The sequence below is a fragment of the Seriola lalandi genome, unplaced genomic scaffold (genome assembly GCF_002814215.2).
Source record: "Seriola lalandi dorsalis isolate HSWRI2012SDOR001 ecotype SW California unplaced genomic scaffold, Sedor1 jcf7180002054560, whole genome shotgun sequence".
Lineage (NCBI taxonomy): Eukaryota > Metazoa > Chordata > Actinopteri > Carangiformes > Carangidae > Seriola > Seriola lalandi.
The window spans coordinates 976,597-999,667 of record NW_019525113.1 but is presented as its reverse complement, the minus strand read 5'-3'; the positions used below and the strand labels follow the sequence as shown (position 1 = coordinate 999,667).

General features: G+C 41.8%; 3 protein-coding genes across 13 annotated transcripts in view; 2 read left to right on the top strand and 1 right to left on the bottom strand.

Annotated features, from left to right (window-relative positions):
• The window catches only part of ryr1b (ryanodine receptor 1b (skeletal)), a 71,041-nt gene extending 63,720 nt beyond the window's left edge, over window positions 1-7,321 (top strand). For all 7 annotated transcript variants that reach the window (XM_087176542.1, XM_087176541.1, XM_087176540.1 and 4 more), the window contains 15 exons: window positions 20-102; window positions 438-621; window positions 980-1,066; window positions 1,421-1,675; window positions 1,799-1,929; window positions 2,941-2,983; window positions 3,085-3,218; window positions 3,311-3,371; window positions 3,464-3,610; window positions 3,720-3,854; window positions 4,013-4,169; window positions 4,736-4,800; window positions 4,917-5,017; window positions 5,339-5,390; window positions 5,553-7,321. In XM_087176542.1, coding sequence (XP_087032668.1) covers window positions 20-102; window positions 438-621; window positions 980-1,066; window positions 1,421-1,675; window positions 1,799-1,929; window positions 2,941-2,983; window positions 3,085-3,218; window positions 3,311-3,371; window positions 3,464-3,610; window positions 3,720-3,854; window positions 4,013-4,169; window positions 4,736-4,800; window positions 4,917-5,017; window positions 5,339-5,390; window positions 5,553-5,648 — 1,731 coding nt within the window. In that variant the 3' untranslated portion in view covers window positions 5,649-7,321. The remainder of the gene's footprint in view (window positions 1-19; window positions 103-437; window positions 622-979; window positions 1,067-1,420; window positions 1,676-1,798; window positions 1,930-2,940; window positions 2,984-3,084; window positions 3,219-3,310; window positions 3,372-3,463; window positions 3,611-3,719; window positions 3,855-4,012; window positions 4,170-4,735; window positions 4,801-4,916; window positions 5,018-5,338; window positions 5,391-5,552) is intronic.
• A 2,294-nt stretch (window positions 7,322-9,615) lies between these two features.
• LOC111662208 (galectin-4-like) lies at window positions 9,616-14,424 on the top strand. Of its 5 annotated transcripts, XM_087176539.1 has the most exons (15): window positions 9,616-9,724; window positions 10,298-10,386; window positions 10,914-11,118; window positions 11,517-11,630; window positions 11,752-11,793; window positions 12,182-12,253; window positions 12,339-12,365; window positions 12,467-12,526; window positions 12,638-12,664; window positions 12,780-12,815; window positions 13,011-13,037; window positions 13,131-13,160; window positions 13,609-13,697; window positions 13,800-13,965; window positions 14,077-14,424. In XM_087176539.1, the coding sequence occupies exons 1-15, from the start codon at window positions 9,680-9,682 to the stop codon at window positions 14,221-14,223; spliced, it is 1,176 nt and encodes a 391-aa protein (XP_087032665.1). In that variant the 5' UTR covers window positions 9,616-9,679; the 3' UTR covers window positions 14,224-14,424. The 5 variants fall into 5 exon arrangements, with proteins under 5 accessions (XP_087032665.1, XP_087032662.1, XP_087032663.1 ...); XM_087176536.1 differs by lacking the exon at window positions 11,752-11,793; XM_087176537.1 differs by lacking the exon at window positions 12,182-12,253.
• Window positions 14,425-14,464: 40 nt separating this feature from the next.
• The window catches only part of axl (AXL receptor tyrosine kinase), a 28,073-nt gene continuing 19,466 nt past the window's right edge, over window positions 14,465-23,071 (bottom strand). Inside the window, exons 13-20 of the mRNA XM_023415996.2 lie at window positions 21,700-21,795; window positions 21,183-21,260; window positions 20,566-20,658; window positions 20,303-20,424; window positions 19,535-19,644; window positions 18,940-19,099; window positions 17,724-17,860; window positions 14,465-17,421 (exon numbers count right to left, since the gene is read on the bottom strand). Coding sequence (XP_023271764.1) covers window positions 16,962-17,421; window positions 17,724-17,860; window positions 18,940-19,099; window positions 19,535-19,644; window positions 20,303-20,424; window positions 20,566-20,658; window positions 21,183-21,260; window positions 21,700-21,795 — 1,256 coding nt within the window. The 3' untranslated portion in view covers window positions 14,465-16,961. The remainder of the gene's footprint in view (window positions 17,422-17,723; window positions 17,861-18,939; window positions 19,100-19,534; window positions 19,645-20,302; window positions 20,425-20,565; window positions 20,659-21,182; window positions 21,261-21,699; window positions 21,796-23,071) is intronic.

The following is a 23,071-nucleotide window of genomic DNA, read 5'->3' as shown; positions in this document are numbered from 1 at the left end:
CAAACTGTTGTTGAAACAGTTGGCTGCTGCAGTGGGAGGACAAGGCGAGGAAGAAGGCGCTGAACCTGAAGAAGAGCATCCTCAGGAGACTGAGAAAGCAGAGTAAGTTGTCTGCCTGTCAATATCAAAACTGAACAGCTTCTGTTAAAGATAATGTGTCTTAATACTGAACCACTTTCAGCTCGGAAGAATTACAACTAGGCACATTTAAATCAAATTTACAAGTAAATACACATTTTGAGTTTATACATGTCTAAATGTGATTTGTCATTTGCTGATTATATCGGATGTAAAATGGATACAAATCACTTTTTTGTACAGAAATGTGTCCAGACATTTCAATATTCATTATACTGCTGGTCCTGAGTCTGGAGAATATTTTTATGTTTACAAAGAGAAAAAAAGCACACGTTTCTCTCCTCATCTGTCGTTTCCAGCACTGAGAATGGAGAGAAGTCAGAGAAGGCAGAGAAAGAAGAACCTGAACCTGAGGTGAAGGAGGAAGAGCCGGAGGAGATGGAGGAAAAGGTAGTGAAGGCCAAGGCGAAGAAGGACAAGAAACCTGCTGAGGAGGGCTTTGAGCTGTGGAATGAGCTGGAGATTCAGAGGATCAAATTCATGGTGAGCAGTTCTCTGTTAAACTGCACATTTTTGAATGTATGTTGTTATCTGCCACATGGTGCCTTAGTCTGATATGTGCTGTGACATACTTTTATTGTGAGGAATGTAATTGCTGGAAATGTTCAGCCAGTTAGTTGGGGTTAGTGTAGTGTTGTACACAGAACATTGTTTTTTATAAAATGATCTGTTATAATAGCCTGTTTCCTGTTAATTAACCCGTGCAAGATATTTGGCAACTACATGACGTGCTATTGCTTAGCTAATCCATTTCAGAGGAAACATTGAGTAAAATGTGGCTTTTGTGCTTTGCTGGGGTGATACTCAAGTTTTACTGACTTCTTTATTTCCTACCCGCCAGAACTACCTTTCTCGTAACTTCTACAACCTTCGGTTCTTGGCTTTGTTCATCGCCTTCGCTCTCAATTTCATCTTGCTCTTCTACAAGGTTTGTGCTTTTCTACCCTTAGATAAAACATACACATACACAACACACAACACATACATTGTCAACTCTGAGCAATCCTGCAAAATCTGATGCCATTTCACCAGCAGGAATTGCCACTACTCGATTATAGATTTAATTGTCATTAACTTACACTAACTTTTGTTCACGAGTCAGACTCGCATATAATTTTACAAACATTATACACGTCACTAATGTTCCTGGACTTGATTAAAGTTAACTCCAAAAATAAGTGGGTAGCATTAAATGTATAATGACAAATCTATTTTTGCAACAGTCCTTTACAATTTTGAAATTTTGAAATTTGGTTACTTACTCCGTGTGTGATGTTTCCAGGTGTCTGACAGTCCTCCAGGCGAGGAGGACTTTGAGGGTTCTGGTCTGTTTGAGGGCTCTGGCTTATTTGAAGGCTCTGGTGCTGAGGAGGACGGATCTGGATTAGATGACGGAGGAGAAGATGATGATGAAGAAGGTCCCATGTATTACTTCTTAGAGGAGAGCACGGGTTACATGGAACCAGCCATGGCTTTCCTCGGCATCGTCCACACCATCATCTCCTTCCTTTGCATCATCGGCTACAACTGCCTCAAGGTACCCGGTGTTGGTTGTGCTTTGCTCCACAAAGATCCACCTGTGTTCTTGTGTTAGTTTGGAGGTTTAATGCTAATCGTCCTCTGAGACTAATGTCTTCGGCTGTTCCCCCTGTACTTTCAGGTCCCTCTGGTTATCTTCAAGAGGGAGAAGGAGCTGGCCAGAAAGCTGGAGTTTGATGGAGTCTATGTCACTGAGCAGCCAGAGGATGATGACATCAAGGGCCAATGGGACAGACTGGTGCTCAACACTCCGTAAGCCCCTGTTACATTATCAGATAGGTGGATGGATATGTAATAGAGTATTGAACAGGCCTGAAAACCCACTCTGTTTAATTCCATCAACAACATTTAGCAACAGAGCTCTCTCCTAAGATGCTGAGAATGATAAACCTATTTATCAATTATGTATTTATCATTTATTCAGTTCTCTTCTCGATGTAAGAATATAATGACTGAAAGCAATATCAACAGTTTTCCAAGTTTTCACAAATCTGCTAAATTAACAAGGAACAGACATCCACAACCTGTTGTTGAAAAATCTTCACTCTTAAGGGAGCTATTTGTACTATAACATAGCAAACGTAAGCATTAACAGCTGTTTACTTACCTTCCTTGCCAAGGGCTTCAGCCATTGTTGTGTTTACAATACAGGAGGTGGTAATACGCCCTCTGAGCAGCTCTACTTCTTCAGTGCACGGGGACTCGGTATCAGAAAATGTTGAGATGTTCCGACCAGGCTGGAGCTAGCTGGTTAGCATGCTAAGTTTGTTAGAAGAAATTAAGTGTTAAAAATAGAAGCAAAAACCAAGAGGGTTGCTTTCCACTGCTGGAGACAGCTCTTGTTGAGTAAAGGAATGAAGTTGTAAGTTGTTGATGCTAACGTTGGCTGTGCAGCAATATAGCTCCTTAAATATTCTTCGTCCAACACAGCATAATGATTACCTAATGCTAGCTGGCCAGTCATGACCTCTTGGCATTAATCCTGGTGCATGGGTGTCAGGGTGAGACATGCATAATGACAAACTCAAGGGGGAAAAAAAATCATCAGTATTCATAGTTTAATTTTTTACCATTTTAATATTGATATTAATGAAATATTTAATGTTAGACCTGAACCTGACCCAAACCCTGAGTATTCATATGAGAATGACCTTGAATGAGGCTTGAACTTGCAAATCATACTTGGGTCAGTGTGCAGACCTCTAAAATACAGCAGTAGAAACTGTGAATAACTATCAGTGAAATGTGTCTCTTTTAATACAGCACTTTCCCCAACAATTACTGGGACAAGTTTGTGAAGAGAAAGGTGAGACATGATTTATTCAGACAGTTTTTGGTCCAAAATGTCAGGCATGTTTTTGCAGGGATATGTCTTGCAGGAAAATGACATCTGTGTGTGATAACCAGGTGCTGGACAAATATGGTGACATCTACGGCAGAGAGAGGATTGCAGAGTTGCTCGGTATGGACCTGGCTTCTCTAGATGTCAGTGCCATGACGCATGAAAAGAAGCCTGAACCAGACACCTCGATGTTCAGCTGGTTTGTAGTGTTCATTCTTTATAAAGGCAATGTAATCAACAGGTTTATCGTTTACAAAATGCTGCAGAACAAACTTGTCCTTCTCTCTGTAGGATAACATCTATTGACATCAAGTACCAGATCTGGAAGTTTGGTGTTGTGTTCACTGACAATGTGAGTAGAGGAAATAGTTTGTGATATAATTTAGACAATCAGAGAATCTGTTTTGAGTATGCTGTTACTGACAGCCCTGTTTAATCTTTTAGACCTTCCTCTACCTGGTGTGGTACATGTTAATGTCTCTGCTCGGACACTACAACAACTTTTTCTTCGCCGCTCATCTTCTGGACATTGCCATGGGTGTCAAAACCCTGCGCACCATCCTGTCCTCCGTTACTCACAACGGCAAACAGGTCTGCACATTTCCACTACAGTGACGCATCATGAGACTTTCTGCACTCCCTTAGGAACTCAAGACAAAACTGACCTTGTAGTAACGACATATCTATCTGTCCCTTGCAGCTGATGATGACAGTGGGTTTGCTGGCAGTAGTGGTTTACCTGTACACCGTGGTGGCCTTCAACTTCTTCCGCAAGTTCTACAACAAGAGCGAGGACGAGGACGAACCAGACATGAAGTGTGATGACATGATGACTGTGAGTGGAGGGCAATTACATGTATACAGTAATAGGACTAATCGCTACAGTTATGGAGCAGGATTTAGGGGAGGTCAGCTTTACTTTGGGTTGATTATTCTGATGTGTTGTAAAACGTACTTCTGTAATCTGACCTCTGTGCTCACTCCCCCCTGCAGTGTTACCTGTTCCACATGTACGTCGGCGTGCGTGCTGGTGGTGGTATAGGAGATGAAATCGAGGACCCGGCCGGGGATGAATATGAACTCTACCGAGTGGTCTTTGACATTACCTTCTTCTTCTTTGTCATTGTCATCCTGTTGGCTATCATCCAGGGTATGAACAGTCCTGTCTCTGACATAGGGTTTATTTTCTTAAATAAAAGTGTATTATATTGCCTGTGGATAATTAGACACTCTCCTGCATCAAGCCATTACAATGCACTTGCATTGTGTAACAATGGCTGTAAATACAACTGAGAAAACTGCTCTTGATTTAAAGTGGCTCTCTTCTGTCTGACACTAGGCGCAAATGTGGCCGTTAATTATATGCTACAAGAATTCAAACAACACTACAATAAAAATACATATAAAACATTATATACAATTAACTATGCTTATAAAATGTAAACAATAAGTAGCGTGTAGTTGTAAAAGTTATGACAAAGATAGGCAAGCCTCCTGAATAAACAGGAGTGGTTGAAGCTTGGAGGAAGAAATACAGGAAGAAGACAGAGGCATTTTAAAGGTCAGAAAAAAAAAAAGGTTGCAGTTTTGAATTCTAGACCAGCTGGGAAAACCTGTCAAAGAAATCACCCCTACCTCCGTCAACAAACAATAACTCTGATGTGAATCGCTCTGAGCTTCAGTCCAGTGAGAAATAATGCTGTGTCTGTGTGTCAGGTTTGATCATTGATGCCTTTGGAGAGCTGAGAGACCAGCAGGAGCAGGTCAGAGAGGACATGGAGGTAAGATAATGAGTTTCTGAGAGATTTAACTGGTCACTTTACGTAATCCACCTTCAGTTCCCCTTCACTTCCAAGACAGGAGCGTGTGTAATCTGAACTGTCCTTGCTCCCTCTAGACAAAGTGCTTCATCTGTGGAATAGGAAGTGACTACTTTGACACGACGCCGCATGGCTTTGAGACGCACACCTTAGAAGAACATAACTTAGCCAACTACATGTGAGTTTCATTTAAAGTGCAGATGTGACAATTACATTCCTTTAGATACAGAATGTGTTCACTTGTTTTGAACTTGTTCATGCTTACTGTTGACAAATCGTTCAGTCTCCCTCACCGCTCTCATCCCAGACATTTGCACCGTTAACGTTACACTTCAGTGAAATCCTCATGAATTTGGCTTCTTGACTCAAATGGGAAAAATGTATTTTCTTTCCCCTAAATACTATAACAAGTTACTGAATTTCTCCAAACACGCTTCCCTGTTATTATGTCGCTTAATTTTTTCACTATTTTCCCTCTAATCCCCTTTTTCTCTTTCAGGTTCTTCCTGATGTATCTAATCAATAAAGATGAAACAGAACACACAGGACAGGTCAGTAGTAGCTGGTTTTAATGTTGTGACTCAGCATATACTGTATATATAAAATAATTTGAAATGAGGTACATAAATTAAATGTGCAGCCCTCACTTGTCTTTCTGTTTCCTCTTTAACCATCCTGTCTTACGTTGTGTCATTTCCTCTTCTGACTGTCAGGAGTCTTACGTATGGAAGATGTACCAAGAGCGATGCTGGGACTTCTTCCCGGCTGGAGACTGCTTCAGGAAGCAGTATGAGGATCAGCTCGGATAACCTCCTGCGTCGTCAATGCGTTGTGAAGGAGAAAAAGAGGAGAGGGGAGGGGAGGGAAATTCGGAGTGAGGAAAGATTAGAGAGATCGAACACGTCTACGTCTTAGTTTTGTCCTTTATCTGCACATTTCTCTCCTCCGTTGAAGCTATGCACACTTTGACTGCACTTTTGTACCACCTGCAGGATGTTGATGGATTAGATTTGTGAAGAGCAGAATAATAATATCGGAGAGGCATAAAAAGACACAAGAAGCAAGGGGCCTTTTTATTCCGCTATGAATACACTACATGGCCTTTTTTTGTGTGAAATATACACAATGGGCTGTTTCAGTCGCTACTGCTGTAAACATTACAGTGCCTATACCAATGTCACTGCTTTAGCGATCAAATAGTTTAGATTTTTAGCTTTGACACTTAGAGTGTATATGTTTTATTTATATTGTTTGTAAGGTTGAAGATTTTTTTGTATGTGGCTGCTGCCATCTAGTATTTCATTTCCGATTTCTGGTGTTTTCAGTGAGAGAGAGCGTTTGGAAAGAAATGATTCAGCAGCTCACAGTCGTACCTCTGAGATCCTTGAAGGAGCTGTGAACATTTGAGGCCCCACCCTCACTCCTTTTCTTCCTCTCTCAAGACTTACAAACTTGTCTTCAAACAAGCGATCATGTACGGACACTCTTGTTGGACTGACTTGTCAAGATAATAAACGGATTATCATCTGCGTATGTGACGCATACCAGTGTGAAACAGCTGTATACACAAACCCAGTTTGCACTCTGAAGTCTTACAACGCGTCCCTGAGATGTATGTGGTCCCCTATCTCCACTGGTGTCTCTGTGCCATATAAGGTAGTGATGATGTATACACTCACATACGATATAGGAGGATGCCAAGGTTATTTATTTATTGTTTATATGCAGATCAGATCTTCTGAAGACGACCGTTTTAGCCCGTCTGTATTTCTGGCCAACAGTCTGTTTTATGACACTTTATGCACAAATAAGTTTTTGTCAGTGCATTAAAATAAGTAATGAATGTATTTAATGTATACATTTTGGCCAAAGTGTCATCTGTATAACTGGGTAATGACTAGGCTGCTTAGAGGCCTTTTGATGAACAGACATATTTTACATAAATCATAGATACATATATTTATTTTTCTTTAGGGCTTTGAAGAATTTCAACGATCCGTGCTACTTTGTCAAACATTGTCATGCGTCCTGTTTGTGAAATCCACGATGGTGAAGAGAATCGGTCTCACACTGAAGTAAATGCCCAGTTTGCAGTCAGAAGAAAAAATTAGCTTTTGTTTTTGCTAGTTAGGTTTTTATGATAGATATTTTTAGGAATCCAGCATATCAGTTATTTTTCTCAATCAAAAAAGTCATGTGTGACGCGTTGATCTCGGACAGTTCTGTATCACCTTGCCTCTTTCAGAACACTCACAAACTCACAAACTCTCCATCCTGTGTTCAATGTTACGACTCACTTTGTCAGAGACAGAGCAGTGTTTTGTTTGCTGATGACTCTGAGGTGTGTGTTGGCTGCTGTGGTCCTCACTGAGGCAGTTGATGGTATGGAGCTAGATGGAGATCACTACTTTCCACTGGACTGAGCGTCCTCTGACTGAACCCTGTGTTTCAATACAGAATAAACAGATTATTTTAAGGAGAACTGGAACATGTGTCCTCATTTACATGCAATCAGCTTAATGTCTGTGTGTGTGTGTGTGTGTGTGTGTGTGTGTGTGTGTGTGTGTGTGTGTGTGTGTGTGTGTGTGTGCTGCTGTCACTCTACCTCTGTGAGGACCAGTTTTTTTGTAAGGACGTTGAGTGTGAGGATATTGGTTATATGGTATTCTGGACATTATGTTGTCATGCTGATGTCGGTGACTTGTGAACATCCCTTAAGAACGATTCATTGAAGAAACGTTGTATTTACACCGCAGGTACCCATATGGAGTCCTGATCTGATTTATGCCTTGCTGCATAAATCTGTGTGTGTGTGTGTGTGTGTGTGTGTGTGTGTGTGTGTGTATATTTTTTTATATACATGTTTTACAGCTTTTTTTAATGAAATATTACTAGTAGAACTGTTAGCATGTGGTCATTTGCCATGAAGCTCATGGTGGGATACAAGACAATCTAAGGGCCTCTTGTTAAAAAATATTTTTGAGGTTAGAAAGAGGGTCTGGTGTGACCAGACGGCTGAGTGGTTAGGATGCTTACAGTATGTGCCAGCTGGATCCTTTACTGCATGTCTCTCTACTGTATTTCCTGTCTCTCTCCACTTTCCCTGTCAAATAAAGGCATAAAAATTGCCCCCAAAATACCTTAAGATATAATGTTCAGGCTAAGGGTGTGGGTTAGGGAATAGCTTATGGGTCCTCACAGGTATAGATGTTCAAGTATTTTGGTATATCAAAGTATTAAATGTTGCAGAGAAATGACATGGACATCAACATTAGTTTGCATATATACCAGATTTAAATAGATTTTTAATTCACTAACTGCATTTATATGAATCGGTGAAAGATATTTCTCAACTCTTGTTTGTGTATCTTGTCTTCATTATTTGTTCCATGGTGTTTTCTGACTGACCTGATCATCAGTATTTCCTCAAATGTGCAGAACTATCTAAATACATTAAAACAATAATAGTTGCAATGTAGATACTGTATGGAAATAGTATTAGATAAATAAAGTGCTTTAAATTATAATTTAACTCCCCTTAGCGCCCTGTTTATACAAGAAAATACCCTTCTGCACCATATAATTCCTGTAATAAAGTGATACTACTGTTTACTTTATAGTTTATGAAATTAAATGTCCCCTCTCAGTGGCTGTGTTTGAGTTTCATGGTGTTTTTCAGATCAAATATAAAAAATATCAAAGTTGTGCTTTAGACTTTTCTGGAAACACCCATGTGTCACTACGACAGCTTTTGTTCCCTGAAAGATTGTGTGTCTATGTGTGTTCATGTGTGTGTATATGGGGAGCTTGTATGTTTACTTTGTAAAGCATTTGCTGGAAAAACCTTTGCCTCAATGAACTAGAACTATGACTGGTGGGAGATAAGAGTTACTTGTGTTTCTGTTTGCCTTTGGTCGACAGGCTCCTCTGAGAATTTTCTGAATCATACACACACCCTCGTTTCTTTTCATCTCTAGGGGTATAAAACTTGTAATTGATGACTTTTAAATACTGTTATGTGCTGAACAGAGATCGTGGCTCCTACACACGTTTCAACTTTCACAAAGTCTGTTGTGTTTCCGTCACCAAAAAGGACAACAAATATTCAGTTAGTTGTAATTTTCTGTAGAAATAATGTGACATACTCAAGAATAGTACTTGAGTACAAATTTGATGTACTTCTGCTAGAATTCAGAGGAAACTGTACTTTTTATTTCACTACACTTATTTATCAGATTTAGTACCTGGTTACTTTGCAGATTGAGCTCATACATACGAGCTGATAGAATATGATAGATTTCCCAGCATTGTAAAACAAATCAGCTCCACCCGACCAGTTACAACAGCAAAATGCTTCTTACACTTTAACGCATCAGTAATAATGATCCAATGATATAATAGTAAAACACTCACTGGTGTCATTTTCTCTAAATTTTCTACTTTAATCTGTAACGGCGTACTTTTATTTTGCAGCAATTGCTTCTTTTACTTGAGTAAAGAGTCGGAGTACTTCCTCCTCCTCTGTGTCGAGGGGATACTCCGTAGCTTGAATAGCAGCTACATGTTTCAGTTTTGTTGGTTTTTCGTTCAACACGCTGCACACACACTTGAACACACACACTCTTGCCTTTCGTTGTAATGTGCCACTCCTCTGCTGGGGTGAAAGGTTAATGTGCATTTTTTGCCTCCAAAGTAAACAGGGTGATGCAGGCCTGGGTTTGGTACCCTGCTCTGCCCCTCCCTCATCACTCGTATAAAACCAGGCCTCCAGCAGAGATCAGTTTCTGGCAAAACCCTCCTGCTTCCGTCCGCCCGTCCACCTCACTGACTGACCGCTGCCATGACTTTTGTTGCTCCTCCTGGCTACCAGCCAATCTATGGTCCTGTAAGTATCTGCACTGGCTGCTGCTGAATTGTTGAGGAACTAGTTTAACTCCTTAATATTTAGTTAGTTTAATCCAGTGGTTAAAGTTCTGCTAAGCAAGGATGTTTCATTTATTTTTGCTTTATTGTGAAATATTTTACCTCAACCTGTTATTTAAATGAAACCATCTGAGAAGTTTAAAGATTAGAAATCATAACAACAGACATCTGAAACATGACTCTTTGTCACAAGCCACTAACTTTAATATTGGTTTTATCTGTAACAATGCATTTTAGATTTATCAAATGTTTTTCAGGTGAAATCTTAATCTGAAAAAAATAACTATTTACTCAAACAAACATAGAAAGGTAGAAGTGTAAAGTAGCATAAAATACTAAAGTAAAGAACATAAAGTATTTGAGTACTTTCCATTTCTGCATCCAAGGACAATAAACAATGAAAATAAAGCCATTGCTCCACTATGTTTCATGGAGACTGTCCCGCTTGAACCGCACTTGGTGAATGACAGTTTACTGTCTGATGTGACTGTTTGCTTTCTACAATGTAGTTGATTCTTCTTTATGCACTGTACAGAGAATCCCCTACCTGGGGCCCATCTATGGAGGCCTGAGGGAAGGCACGTCCATCTACCTCCAGGGGTCCATTCCCGAGGACATCACCAGGTGAGTTTAGAAAAAAGAATCCGTCACATTGTGTTGTCCTTCGCTCAGTGTCTCCTTATGAGTGAAATACATATGGGTGTGATCAATCCATTTTGTATTAGACGTTTCCAAGTAGGTAACTGTGTTATATCCTCTGCGACAGTTTTTTCGAACCAAAACTGAGGTAACGCTTGTGTGATCACAGTCTGGGTGGAGCAGGTTTCTCTGCATTGTTGGATATCAAAGCAGACTTGTAACACTCACAGCTCCACTTTTATCATTTGTCCCTCCCCTTGTCAAAACAGTAATATCTGACATGTCAAAGGTACTTTTACAGGCCATTTGCAGCCAAAGTAAACACTGCACATGCCGGACTCTATCATGACACCTGTAGCTCCTTTGTGGGGAGAGACCCTCAGGTTTTTGTGCACTCGGCCTCACCTGCAGTGTTTGCATTTCTTCTGTTTTCTAACACTCAACTGACTCAACAGTCACTCCAGGACTCAGTGATATAATGTCTCTGATTCCCCCGCCGTTGCTTTTGGCAGATTCTTTGTCAACCTCCTTTGTGGAGAGTCTGAGTCCAGCGACATCGCCCTCCACTTCAACCCTCGATTTGACGGCTGGGACAAAGTGGTCTTCAACACGTGTCAGAATGGATCCTGGGAGTCAGAGGAGAAGATTCGTAGTATGCCCTTCTGCAAGGGCCAGTCCTTTGAAATGGTCATCATGGTCACTTCACAAGGCTACCAGGTTAGACCAACCAGAAGTTAGTATGTAGAAGTTCACACAAGGTAACACTTTAACCCCACCTATTTAGCATTTACAAGCACTATATAAACATTTAATAAACAGTTTATAAACGTATAATATCTGTCAACAGGTATAAATTCCCCTGTGAAGACATATTAATACAACTGTGTTACTATTGTCATTTATCATTTGTTTATACGCCAGCCTCCGTTTACTGGTGCCAACAGGAGGAGTTATAGCTGATGACTAATGCATTAATTAACACAAACACACTATTTGGTTTGATATAAATTACTTAGAACTGGACCATAATGATGTATATGACGTATATAACATGTATAATGTATATAATGTATATGACGTGGCACCCTCTGATCAAACTCACGTTTCTGTTGCAGATCAAAGTCAATGGGAATGACTTCCACACCTTTCAACACCGTGTGCCTGTGGAGAGAGTTTGTGCGATGCAGATTGCAGGAGATGTGTCCATACAGACGATTAATGTCATAGGGGTGAGACCTTCACCCCCTGAAGCTTTCAGCTTAATGCTTTGGGCTTTGCTGGGGCAAAGAAATTATACAGAGTTTTAAATAATAAATCATGAACAGCTAACGCTTTCTGCTCCTGTGTCAGGGTGCTCGAGGTGGAATGAATAGGTATCCAGGAGGAATGGGAGTGAGTAAAACAGTGAATGTTATATTGCATGAAGGAAACGCTTGCTCTTGCTCTGTTTTGCTGCATTTCGATTTAATTTTTTAACATTCTCATTATTACCAAGAAATGTCCTCTTATTACTGCTGTATTACCAACTATTCCCCTGTTATTACACATATAGTTCTCTACTGTGACGTTGTTATGACAAGGTGTAATGTAATGTGTTCCCAATAATACAGTAGTGGTAGCAGTAGTAGAACATGAATTAGTGGTATTAGCAACAACTGCAGCTTTGAGTGTCCGTATGTGTTTTTCCTGATAAACCACACAACGCTCTCTGTGCACTTTATGTCACACATGTTAAATAGTTTGTTGCCTGTTGAGTTTTACACTTTGTTTGGTCTTTTAGGGAGGAATGGGAGGAGGAATGGGAGGAGGAATGGGAGGAGGAATGGGAGGAGGAATGGGAGGAGGAATGGGAGTAAGTGCCTGGCCACTAATAAAGTGTAAAAATTGACCAACACATGCAGTATTGTACAGTATTTAACATGTTCACCACTCAACAGGGAGGATATCCAGGAGGCGGCATGGACGTATGTCATTGTTGTTGGGAAAATATTTATTAATATATTTATATATAGTGAAATAATGAACAGATTTTCACTGACCCTTCCTTTTTCTTACTGATATCCAGGGAGGATACCCAGGAGGAATGGGAGGAGGAATGGGAGGAGGAATGGGAGGAGGAATGGAAGTAAGTATACTTAGGAGGCCTTTGTTCATGAAAGGATGGTGATATTATATATTTCTCCAAGTGTCAAAAAAGCATTTAGCAGTGTTTAACGTGTTCTCCACTTTTCGACAGGGAGGTTACCCAGGAGGTGGCATGGGGGTGAATAAAGTTTTGATTTATTATCTTCATTAGTGCTCAAATTGAAATACATTTAAAAAATACAATACAGTAAATCCGAATAAACAACAAAACAAAATAATGTGTTTTTATGCAGGGTGGATACCCAGGAGGCATGGGAGGTGGTATGGGGGTATGAAACATTCATATTACATCATATTCTACGTTCTTTTTGTGTTATCTTCATATTTCATAATTTTATACTGAACTAAGCCAAACTAGTTGTGCATGTGTACATTAAACAACAGTTTGTATGCGATCAGTACTCTGCGTTTAGTGAACTGTGGCGTCACATTTGTAAATGTTTGTTTATCTTTACCTCTGTCAGGGAGGATACCCCGGATCAAACCTGCCCGTAAGAATATTGCATGATAAAGTTTGTGCTTATATACGAAGTTATATTTCTGATAATTCTACATAATTCATGTATCTGTGACTCTGATTGTAGGGAATGGGTGGACAGCCAGTCTACAACCCTGTAAGTAACATTTGATTCACACTTGTGTATGAGGCCTTGTTTGTAGTGGTCGCTTGTTTTTTTTTTTTGCTGTTTTGATGTGAGGCAATTAAAAATTTTGCCATGACACGTCGTCAACAGTGTGTTATGAGCATAAGATAATTATTCATGATTATTATATAGTCCGCTTCTATTAATATAATTGATATTTGTATTTATTTAATATGTCTACCTGACTGTTGACCTGCTTGTGTGTTTATGATCATGATCATGATAACTGATCTCCATGGTCACAGTCAGAGCCTACACATACACATTCCTCGCTGAGAATAATACAGCGGTTAATATGGATTGTTAATATTATTTAGATGTATGAATAAAGATAGTCATAATCATGTTAATGCATTCAAATGCACAACAATGTAAAACGCCACACCACAACAGAAACTTGTTTGCTGTGTGTTTTCAGCCTGTGCCTTACTCCAACATGATCCCAGGAGGGATGTTCCCTAAGAGGACCATCATCATCAGAGGCATGGTTCCCTACAGAGCAGACAAGTGCGTGTGTGTGTGAGCGTGCATACAGTATACTGTACATTACACTACAGTGTCGTAGTACCACTAACACACACTCATTCTACTCCTGTCTGTGCGCTTCAGAATCAGCATCAACTTCGTGGTGAGCAGATCTCGGGACATCGCTTTCCACATGAACCCCAGGGTGAGGGAGGGGGTCGTGGTGAGAAACAGCATGATTGGAGGGAACTGGGGCCTGGAGGACAGAGAGCTCAGCTTGAACCCTTTCATGGAGGGACAGTACTTTGATGTAAGTGGTGTCCGTCATTCATGCTGTTTATTTAGCCGTCGTAATGAATTACTACGTGGTTTGGTTGATGGTTTTGACGGCCTGTGGGTGTGTTGTGTCTGCGCTCCTCAGATGTCAATTCGCTGTGGGAACCAGAGGTTTAAGGTGTTTGTGAACGGGCAGCACTTGTTTGACTTCTTCCACCGCTTGCAGTCCTTCAGTGAGATTGACATGCTGGAGATCGATGGCGACGTGCAGATCTCCTACATCCACTTCTGAGACCACACACACACACACACACACACATACATGCACTGATGTATAAACCCTCTACATTATTCAACTGTTTCATGTTTCATGGATATGTTCCTGTCCAGATCTTAATATCCCTGCTGTTTCACCTTAGATCTTAATATGAAAAAACGTTACCTCATCATCTGCTGTCCTGTTAACTGAATGAATAAACATGTTACTAGCACATTTGATGTGAATGATCAATACTGACTACATTAAGACAACATTCATAAATGGACACATTTATTTCTTATACAAAATACTGTATGCACTGTATAAAAATTTGTTTACAAATCATGACAGTGACAATATAAAGGCAATTATAGTACAGTCTTCTCCCAATTCAACACACCAGGAGAATCACAATCCACACACACATCTACTGCGATGCAAAAATACTGGCTCTCTGAAGGCACTTGGTAAAGTTGTGAGTGTGATCAAGAAGAAGGAGTTTCAGTTTTTTCTTTCTGGAGTTTTTCTTTTTGTTCACAGATAGATACTTTTCTTTTCTTTTCTTTTTTTTTTTTTTTAAAGCAGCAGCTGTATCTGCATTCAAAATGGTGATTATTCATACAGACCAAATTAGACCAGCGCCTCAGTCTCAGCACTACTTTCTGTGGTTCACAAACGATGTAGGACTACTGCTCACTCAGTATACAGTACCAAAGGTATCGCAAGAAATGTACACGCTCTCTAAACAAGGAATTCAGTAATGCTACAGGTATAACATACCACTGTATACTGCCCCATATATAAAGTACCTTGGATGTATACAATTTAAACAAACTCTGTTCTCCCAGAATGTGTGTTGGAATATGGTCAAGTCTGTTCCACTGGCAGAATAATGAACTAAAGCATATAAAAATAAGTGCATGCATGATGTCAAGTTGCAGCTGAACGTCCTCAAAGCAGAGGGCTGGAAGAGATCTTCACTTCCATTCGGTTTTCAGCTGCTGCTTTCGGTCTCCTCCTCCTCCTCCTCTTCCTCCTCCTCCTCTTCCTCCTCCTCTTCCTCCTCTCTGCTGGTAACAGACTTCTATTTACAGTGCTAAACCTCGAGAAACAAAAATGCCCCCGAATAAAAGAGTGGCAGCGTGATGTCAGATGACGGGGTTAGTCATGTTTCCCAAGTCTGCGCTCATTTACAGAAAGGAAAAAAAAAAACGACTCCCTTAAATAGAGTTCAACACACCGTGACGCCTTCACAGGCCGTTCTCTGCCTTCATGAACATGCAAGTTGTTATATGTGAAGAGATTGGATGAGAAGTGTCTACAGAATGACTGAGAATATACGAAAGGTAATTAAAATTTAAAACAAGCTTAAAAGATATACAAATTATAAACATACATTGATATAAAAACATTAGTGCAAAGTTGTAGAAAAACAAAGATCAGCATCAAAAAAAAAATTACAAAATGTGTAATAACACTGTGCTTGCGCCAAAGACAAAGGTGAGGAGCTTATCCTGCCATTTGCCTCGGGTAACGCCATCATGTCCGTACCGACCCTCAGTCCGCCTGCCTTCCTTTTATTATCTGTACCCTCTTGATTTGACTAGTACCTCTGTCCCTGTAGAGCAAAGTCTCAGGTTCCTGAGTTATGACAAAGACGTGTAGACGAGCTGAATCAGGCTTCGTCAGTGAGGAAAGAGTGTGAACTACAAGCGGCTCACAGTGCTTCGTGCACAGCTAGCAGTAAAACCCGGTGAGAAGATGCAGGGGTTTGTTAGAGCGCTACATTAGGCTGTGATACAAATTGCTGTAGGTTAAGATGGAGGTTCCTCATTCATAACAGCTTCACGTACAAGTCTCTAAAGCCCACAGCGAAATTTCATTTTTCTTCTTCTTCAGATGTGATTTTCTTTAAATTCATATTTCATTCTGTTGGGTAAAAGTCTTCCCGTGTGGTGAAGCTACGACAGGTGAAGCTGTGACGCTTCACCCCGACAACAACAACGTCGCCGAGTTGAACCTTAAAAAAAATCTTTGTGCTGTCCTTCAATATAACCTGAAAGCAGGCAGCTGTCTTCACCAGATGACAGAGACTCGGCTGCTTCCTCTCCTCCCCACCAGTCCCCCTCAGGAGCAGCAGTGGGTGAGGTTTTTCTCCGTCAGAGGAACAGTTTTTCTCTCGGGTGGAGCGAGTCCTCCATGTTAGCGCTTACTCACTGGAAAGTTGAAGCTCCTGAGTTTGTTCAGTTGTAGGTTCAGTCTGGCAGTGTCTGAGCTGGTTTCACGGAGACGCTTGATTCTTTTTTTTTTCCTTTTCTTTTTTTTCTTTAGCTTAATCACGAGGAGGAGATCGCTCTGCTGTGTTCAGGTAGTTGTGCTGATCTGGTATTTTATTGCCTGGGAGTTAATTTTCTCTGATTGTGCTGCAGTGTGTGTGGGCATCAACATGTGCTCTAAACCTGTTCACCCACTGTTTATTGTTGGTAACAGTGTTCCTCAGCGATCACACATTAATGTTTACACTCACTTGGAATTGTGCTCATTTTAGAAGAGAGGGGAGCTTTAGCAAAGGAAATAATCCCAATCCTTCACTTCCTTGGAATGCCTTCGGCTGTGTGTGTGTTTGTGCAAAACGTGTCTGCAGGGGCACGTGAGGTTTCTTACAGTCAGTAGCAGGAGGCTGGATCTCGTTCTTGGACTGTGGTAAAAGGGTGGCACACTATGGCAGTGACTAGTCTTGTCATTTTTTTTTTTTTTTTAGAGTGAAGTCATCACTGCCAGGGCATTTTCCTGGACGCTTCCCTGTCCTCCAGCAGCTCCACAGTTGGCGTCGGAGCCGGGGTGGGGTTGGGAGTGGATTGGCAGGACGGCTGTAGAGGCAACGTGGCTGTGGAGGACGACACCGGCATGTCCAGGCTCTCCAGGGAGTCAGAGAGGGCCCGGTTAGTCTCGTGCTGGGGACAGAGGACGTAGCGGTTGGGGTGATGGACCTCCACTGTGGTCACAGAGTCCAGGCCCTTCAGGCAGAGAGGGGACGGCCCACCAATGGGGTCACGACCACCGACGGCCCCGAGCTCCATGGAGGACTCGTCCATGTTGACGTACAGGATCTCGTCGGGGTCCTGCGGGTCTGGCAGATCTTCGAGGGCTTTTTCCAGCTCACAGCGCAGGGACTCAAAGGATGGGCGATCCTTGGGGCTCAGCAGCCAGCAGGAGAACATCAGGGAGTAGCTGGAGAGGGCAAAGAAATGTTAAAATCTGAAAAATATTTTTTGTCCTACGCTTAATACCAGGAAGCGAGCCAGCTTTCCAAATTGGGAAAGGTACAAAATGGCTCAGTAATACTGCGTTTATCAAAGAATCTTTAAGAAACATGGAAGAAATTCAGAGCATCAACTGCGCCTCTTGAAAAGCTGATAGACCAGAACTGCCTTTACTCTCTGGCCTTGATTGCTTTATGGAAAAAAAACAGGCATTTGTAATGAGCTCAGTGTGCTTTGTGAGGATTGTGCAGCGACCGAGCCGACACTCACATGCTGTCCAGACAGTCTGGAGGCTGTTTGAGACGGTTTCCCTGTCTCAAGTAATCATATATCTCGCTGTTCTCGACCCCGGGGTACGGAGTCTGGCCCCGCGTGGCGATCTCCCACATGGTGACTCCAAACGACCACTGAGTGAGCGAGAGAGAGAGAGAGAGATGAAAGGTTACAGGGTTAAGGAGTTTTGAATTCCTTTAGGTCTCACACACCTTGCCACACACTGCTCAAACATGAATCTGCTCTTGTCAAATACTGCCTACGGAAGTAACACAGCCATGTTTGCCCAGGCTTTACACACATCCCACTTCATGCATAGTTTCCTAAAGAATACACGTCATTGTCAATGCTTACATTGTAGGTTTGTGCCAATGGATGGTGATCTCGATCACCGAGATCCCCCCACACCCGGCTATTGTTTCACATTCCCTCAAACATCCAGCGGTATCACTGTATTTTCTAATTCAAATGGAAGACGTGTAGGTCAATACATTGAAACCATTTTCTTCTATGTTCATGGGTCCATTTATCAGGAAGACAAACATTACAGAAAATATTACTCCACTACGTAAAACTTTATCTTCATCAAATTATCTTTGTAAGTTGTGAGGACATTGTGTTGACTTACATTCATTTCCTGAAGGGTTACACCAAACTTTACCTTATTAGTAACACGCCTAACTCTGGGCCCTCCTTTCCCTTTCACATTACTGTGACCTCAAAGCAACAGTAACCCATAATCTATTATTGATTATCAAACACTCAACTGCCACAGGTGGCTGTAAAAGACTTGGACAGTACTTTCTTCCTTGGCAATAAAAATCAGTTTCGACGGGGGGGAAAAAAATATCAAAAATTAATAAAACATTCCTGCAGCATTGTCTCCTTCCCCACTGTGGGTCAGGAGAGAAGAGGATCATACTGCAGGAGTGCTGTAAGAACTGTCATACATGTTTCAGCGTCATTTTAAGTCTCTTGATATGTAAAAGACAGATTTTAGGTGCCACTGTGTCATACGGATAAAAAGCAAACGCTTTAACCCGAATTAGAAAGACTTCAACTTAAAATACAGTGGTACCATTCTGAGAGCCACTGTTTAGTTGTCCAGGTGGGAACGGGAGACCCCACAAAGATGAGCAGATTCGTGCTCCACGGTGGGATTAATACAGGCAACACACAAGCACAAACACAGACACACAGCAGGTAAACTCACCACGTCGCTCTTTGTGGTGTAGACGCGGTCCGCCAAGCTTTCGATGGCGATCCATTTGACAGGCATCTTTGAGATCCGGCCCTGCCTGTAGTAGTCTCCGTTGTAGATCTTCTTGGAGAGGCCGAAGTCGGCCACACATACGTTCATGTTCTCATTGAGCCTGAGGCGCAGAGACACGAGTGTTACAGCGCTGTACGGTATTTGGAAAAGGGGGAATTCCTGCTGCACAATTCTGAAGTACTTCCTCTGCTTCTTCTGCTTCTACTCCACTACATTTATTTGACAGCTACAGTGACATTACAGATTAAGATATCACATAGTAAACACACAATAATCTTGGAGGATATAATTTAATGTGTATTAATTTTTCTACTTTGTCTGTATGTGCCATGCCTTTCTGCATCACATTAAGCTTTTATTATTTTGGGCTTCCCCTCTCCCAAACAGTCTTTTGGTCTGCTCTTAGTTCTTCTTAAAGATTTGCTTCAGCATTGCATGCAGGGTAAAAAAGGAAAGAGAGAGGATTGACAAAGGAGGAAGGAGGACACATACGGGAACTGAGAGAGTCAAAAACAGAAGCGGAGATTGTGATTACATGCAGTTGCGCGCGGCCAGGTCTCTGTGGATGAAGTTCTTGCTGCTGAGGTACTCCATCCCTCGGGCAATGTCAGTCATGAACTTCACCAGCATTTGAGACGGGAGGTACTGCAGGTCATCACAGAGAGAGAGAGAGAGAGAGAGAGAGAGAGAGAAAAAAGGTTTTATTCACACACATTATCCACTACAGCTGGTGTTTACTTTCTGCACAGTAGAGGGCAGTAGAGCTCGTCTCTTTCAGGACCTGTGATCGGTCTGAACTGAGGGCTCCCCCCCTCCTCCTCCTCTTCCTCCTCCTCCTCCCCCTCCTCCTCCTCCGGGAAGAAAAGGGTTCAACACCACTTTATTTTTTGATTGTTTGCCGAACTCATGGATGTTTTCAACATTATGTCGAAAATCTTGTTTTGATTAGGCTCATGATTCTCTTCAGGGACTTATTGCGTATAACAGTCATCGAATCCAAGTAACACCTCATTCATTAATAAATAAAACTGCACAGAGCTACGATAGACTCTTATCTTGTGTTTTCATGATCTCAGAATGTACATGCTGCCAATACAGTACGGGTGGGGACTCAGTTACTTTACATCTTTGCTGAACTTTGGATCCCATTTTGCTGACAGACACTGGAGTGAACTTCTAAACCCTGAACCCATAAGCTGTTAAATTGTGTGGGATTGCATGTGTGCATATGTGTTTGTGTGTGTGTGTTTGTGTGTGTTTGTGTGCCTGACATGATGCGTTCATTGTTTGCAATCATACTAACCACCGGACAGTCTCCCAGCCTTGAGTATAGCAGATAGCTGTGCAGATCTCCATGTTTCATATAGGGCAGGATGACCACAGGGGAGGGGTAACCTTCACTCTCCACAGTCTGCAGACACACACCTGTAAAAACACCCCGGCTCAGTGTCATACACACAGACCGCACACATTCTTCTTCATTTTTTACCCTTAAACGTATTTCTATCTCTAAACTTGGGCTAAGAAACCCCGTGAGTAAGGAGTAAGGGGAGCAGCCTGACTCACCTAGAAGCCTCATAACATTGGGGTGGTCAAACTCCTTCATGCAGGCAGCCTCACGGAGAAAATCTTCCATCTCTGAGCGGGTACAGATGGCAACTGGAGAGCAGACGGTGCAGAGGTGAGACAAAGTGGTTTTGTGCAGCTAAGTGGGCAACACACAGCGCGGGCTCTGCCAGTGTTGAGAGGTTGCCAGGGTAAGAAGACGTTTTGGCTCCTGAGTTCGTTAAACTATGAATTTATACATGGTAGCAGTTTTTTACCACCATGTTTGTTTGAACTCCTTCACCACAGTTTGAAACGGTCAGAGATCTGAATCAGAAAAGGGCGGTGCTGTTTATTGCCCCAATTCTGATTCCCTCCAAAATTCATCTTTTCAGTTCAACTCTGGAGCTTTTTTACAATTGTCTTTACTTTGGCACTACATACTCTGTGGGGTCAACTTTCTCTACTGCCAATATTTTTTACAAGATGTGTCTTTGTCCGTTTTCTGATCAAAAACGGAGATTTTTGCCCCCAACACAACTTTTTGACCCGAGGGGACTGTCTATCAAATGGCCTGTGTTCCCAACATGAAGGGATTCATTGTAGTTGATTGCTGAGTACTTTTACTGTCTACTCACTCTTCATAGTCTTGACAGCAACTTTGAGAACAGACTCCTCCTGAGTCAGCAGCCCCTCCATCACCGAGCCAAACTCCCCTGAAGAAAGAAATTAAAACACAAACAAACGCCCAGTTCAGACGCACTTTTTCGCTGCAACAACATTAAATCTCTTATTCAGCAGTGAAGAGTGGTTTCTTTCCTCAGCATGCAGTGAACAGGGCTGTAAGGATATCACATTGCAAACTGTGACACTATGCCCAGGGTCACAATATAATACTGTCAAAGGAAATGAGTGGAGATAAGTGAGCAGCATGCACTGGTGCTGTAGCAGATAAGTCCTGTCTCTGTACTGTGTACCAACGCTCATATGAAAGTGTTTACAAATGCCCTTTTCACCTCGCTGTTTGTCAGACACTCCCTGTACCAATACTGTACATATTAACACCAGGCTGTCCTAGAAATGAGGCTTGCACATACTTACAAAAACAAAACTAAAAAACTAAACTAAACAAAACAAAACAAAACAGAGCAGTACCTTCTCCCAGAGTTTTTCCCAGGGTGAGTTTATGTCTGTCCACCATCACATCTTGGAGCTTCTGCTTCAGCTCGTCGCTGATGCCCAGGCTGTTCACTGAGGAGGAAAAAACAAAGGCTTTTAATGGTGTTTGGAGCCCAAAGCACTTTAATGAACAACATAGAAAAGAGAGGAAAAACAGCCAGATTGTACCGAGCAGCCTCCCTTGCTTTTCCAAAACCACAACGCACGACACTAAGCCAAAAACAAAGTGTTAATAAACATCGCCTGACTAAAATGAAAATAAAACTATAACTGAAATAAAACAATCCTGTCTACTTGTAAGCTCACAAAAAAGGCAACACACAAAATACTCAAAACCATTGTTCCACATACAGTTTCTATTATATCTTGAAAAATGGCATTTATAATGAATAAAAAAGGACAGTTCAAATAAGAATTAAAAGCTTTATAAAAAGTTATATATATATATATATATATATATATATATATATATATATAACTTTATATAACTATATATATAAAGGCAGTCCACTATGCAGACAGAATCTGATATGGAGCCTCCTTGTGCTCTGAGGTCATTTTTTCAGGTGCGGGACCATGTGATCCTGCAGGGATCAGGTTAGGGTCAGAAGATGAGGTCAGAGGATTTAAGCTGGTTTTAACATTTCCGAGTCCCTTCGACCAGCTGGCTGTCACTGAGGTGTACGCTGGCGAACAGACTGCGCCACAGACGTTAGCTCCGCTTTCACATCTGGGCCAGGACATGACAAGGCCAGGACATGCTCAGAAATCCCCCTCCAGCTGCTGCTACACTATCAATCTGCTGTCTCCGTCAGACAACAATGTGCTCAGTCCACAGGCATGTTCCAACACATGCTGCTGTGACCAGCTCTTAGCCAATGCATGCAATAGCCGTAGCCCCAGGGTTTGACTTTGTCCTGAGAACTGGCCAAAATTACAAGTCGACATCAGCGACATAGATCCCGCCCAAATCCCTCCGATCTGACCCCTTGCTTTATTCCCAGCGTGCTTTTCACCATTCACTCAGAGTACATTATCTCCACATCTCTTTCTCTTGGCTCCTCTCATTTTACTCACTGAATCCATTTTTTGGGCTTTTTTTTTTCCTCTGCAGTTTCCCCCTGGCCTCTTTGTGGCTGTGGCAAGCTGAGACTTGTGTATGAGGTCTATACAAATATTGTGTGTACGCCAGGGACAATGTAAGGGTTTGAATGAGACCCAGCTGAGTGAAATCTGAGTCTGTACGCTGTGTTTACAGCTACGTATCTCCGTCTGTAATCATGAGGACTCACAGGGGCTGCTATTGACAGCATACTGCAAACCACCGCTTTCTACTCCACCACTACGT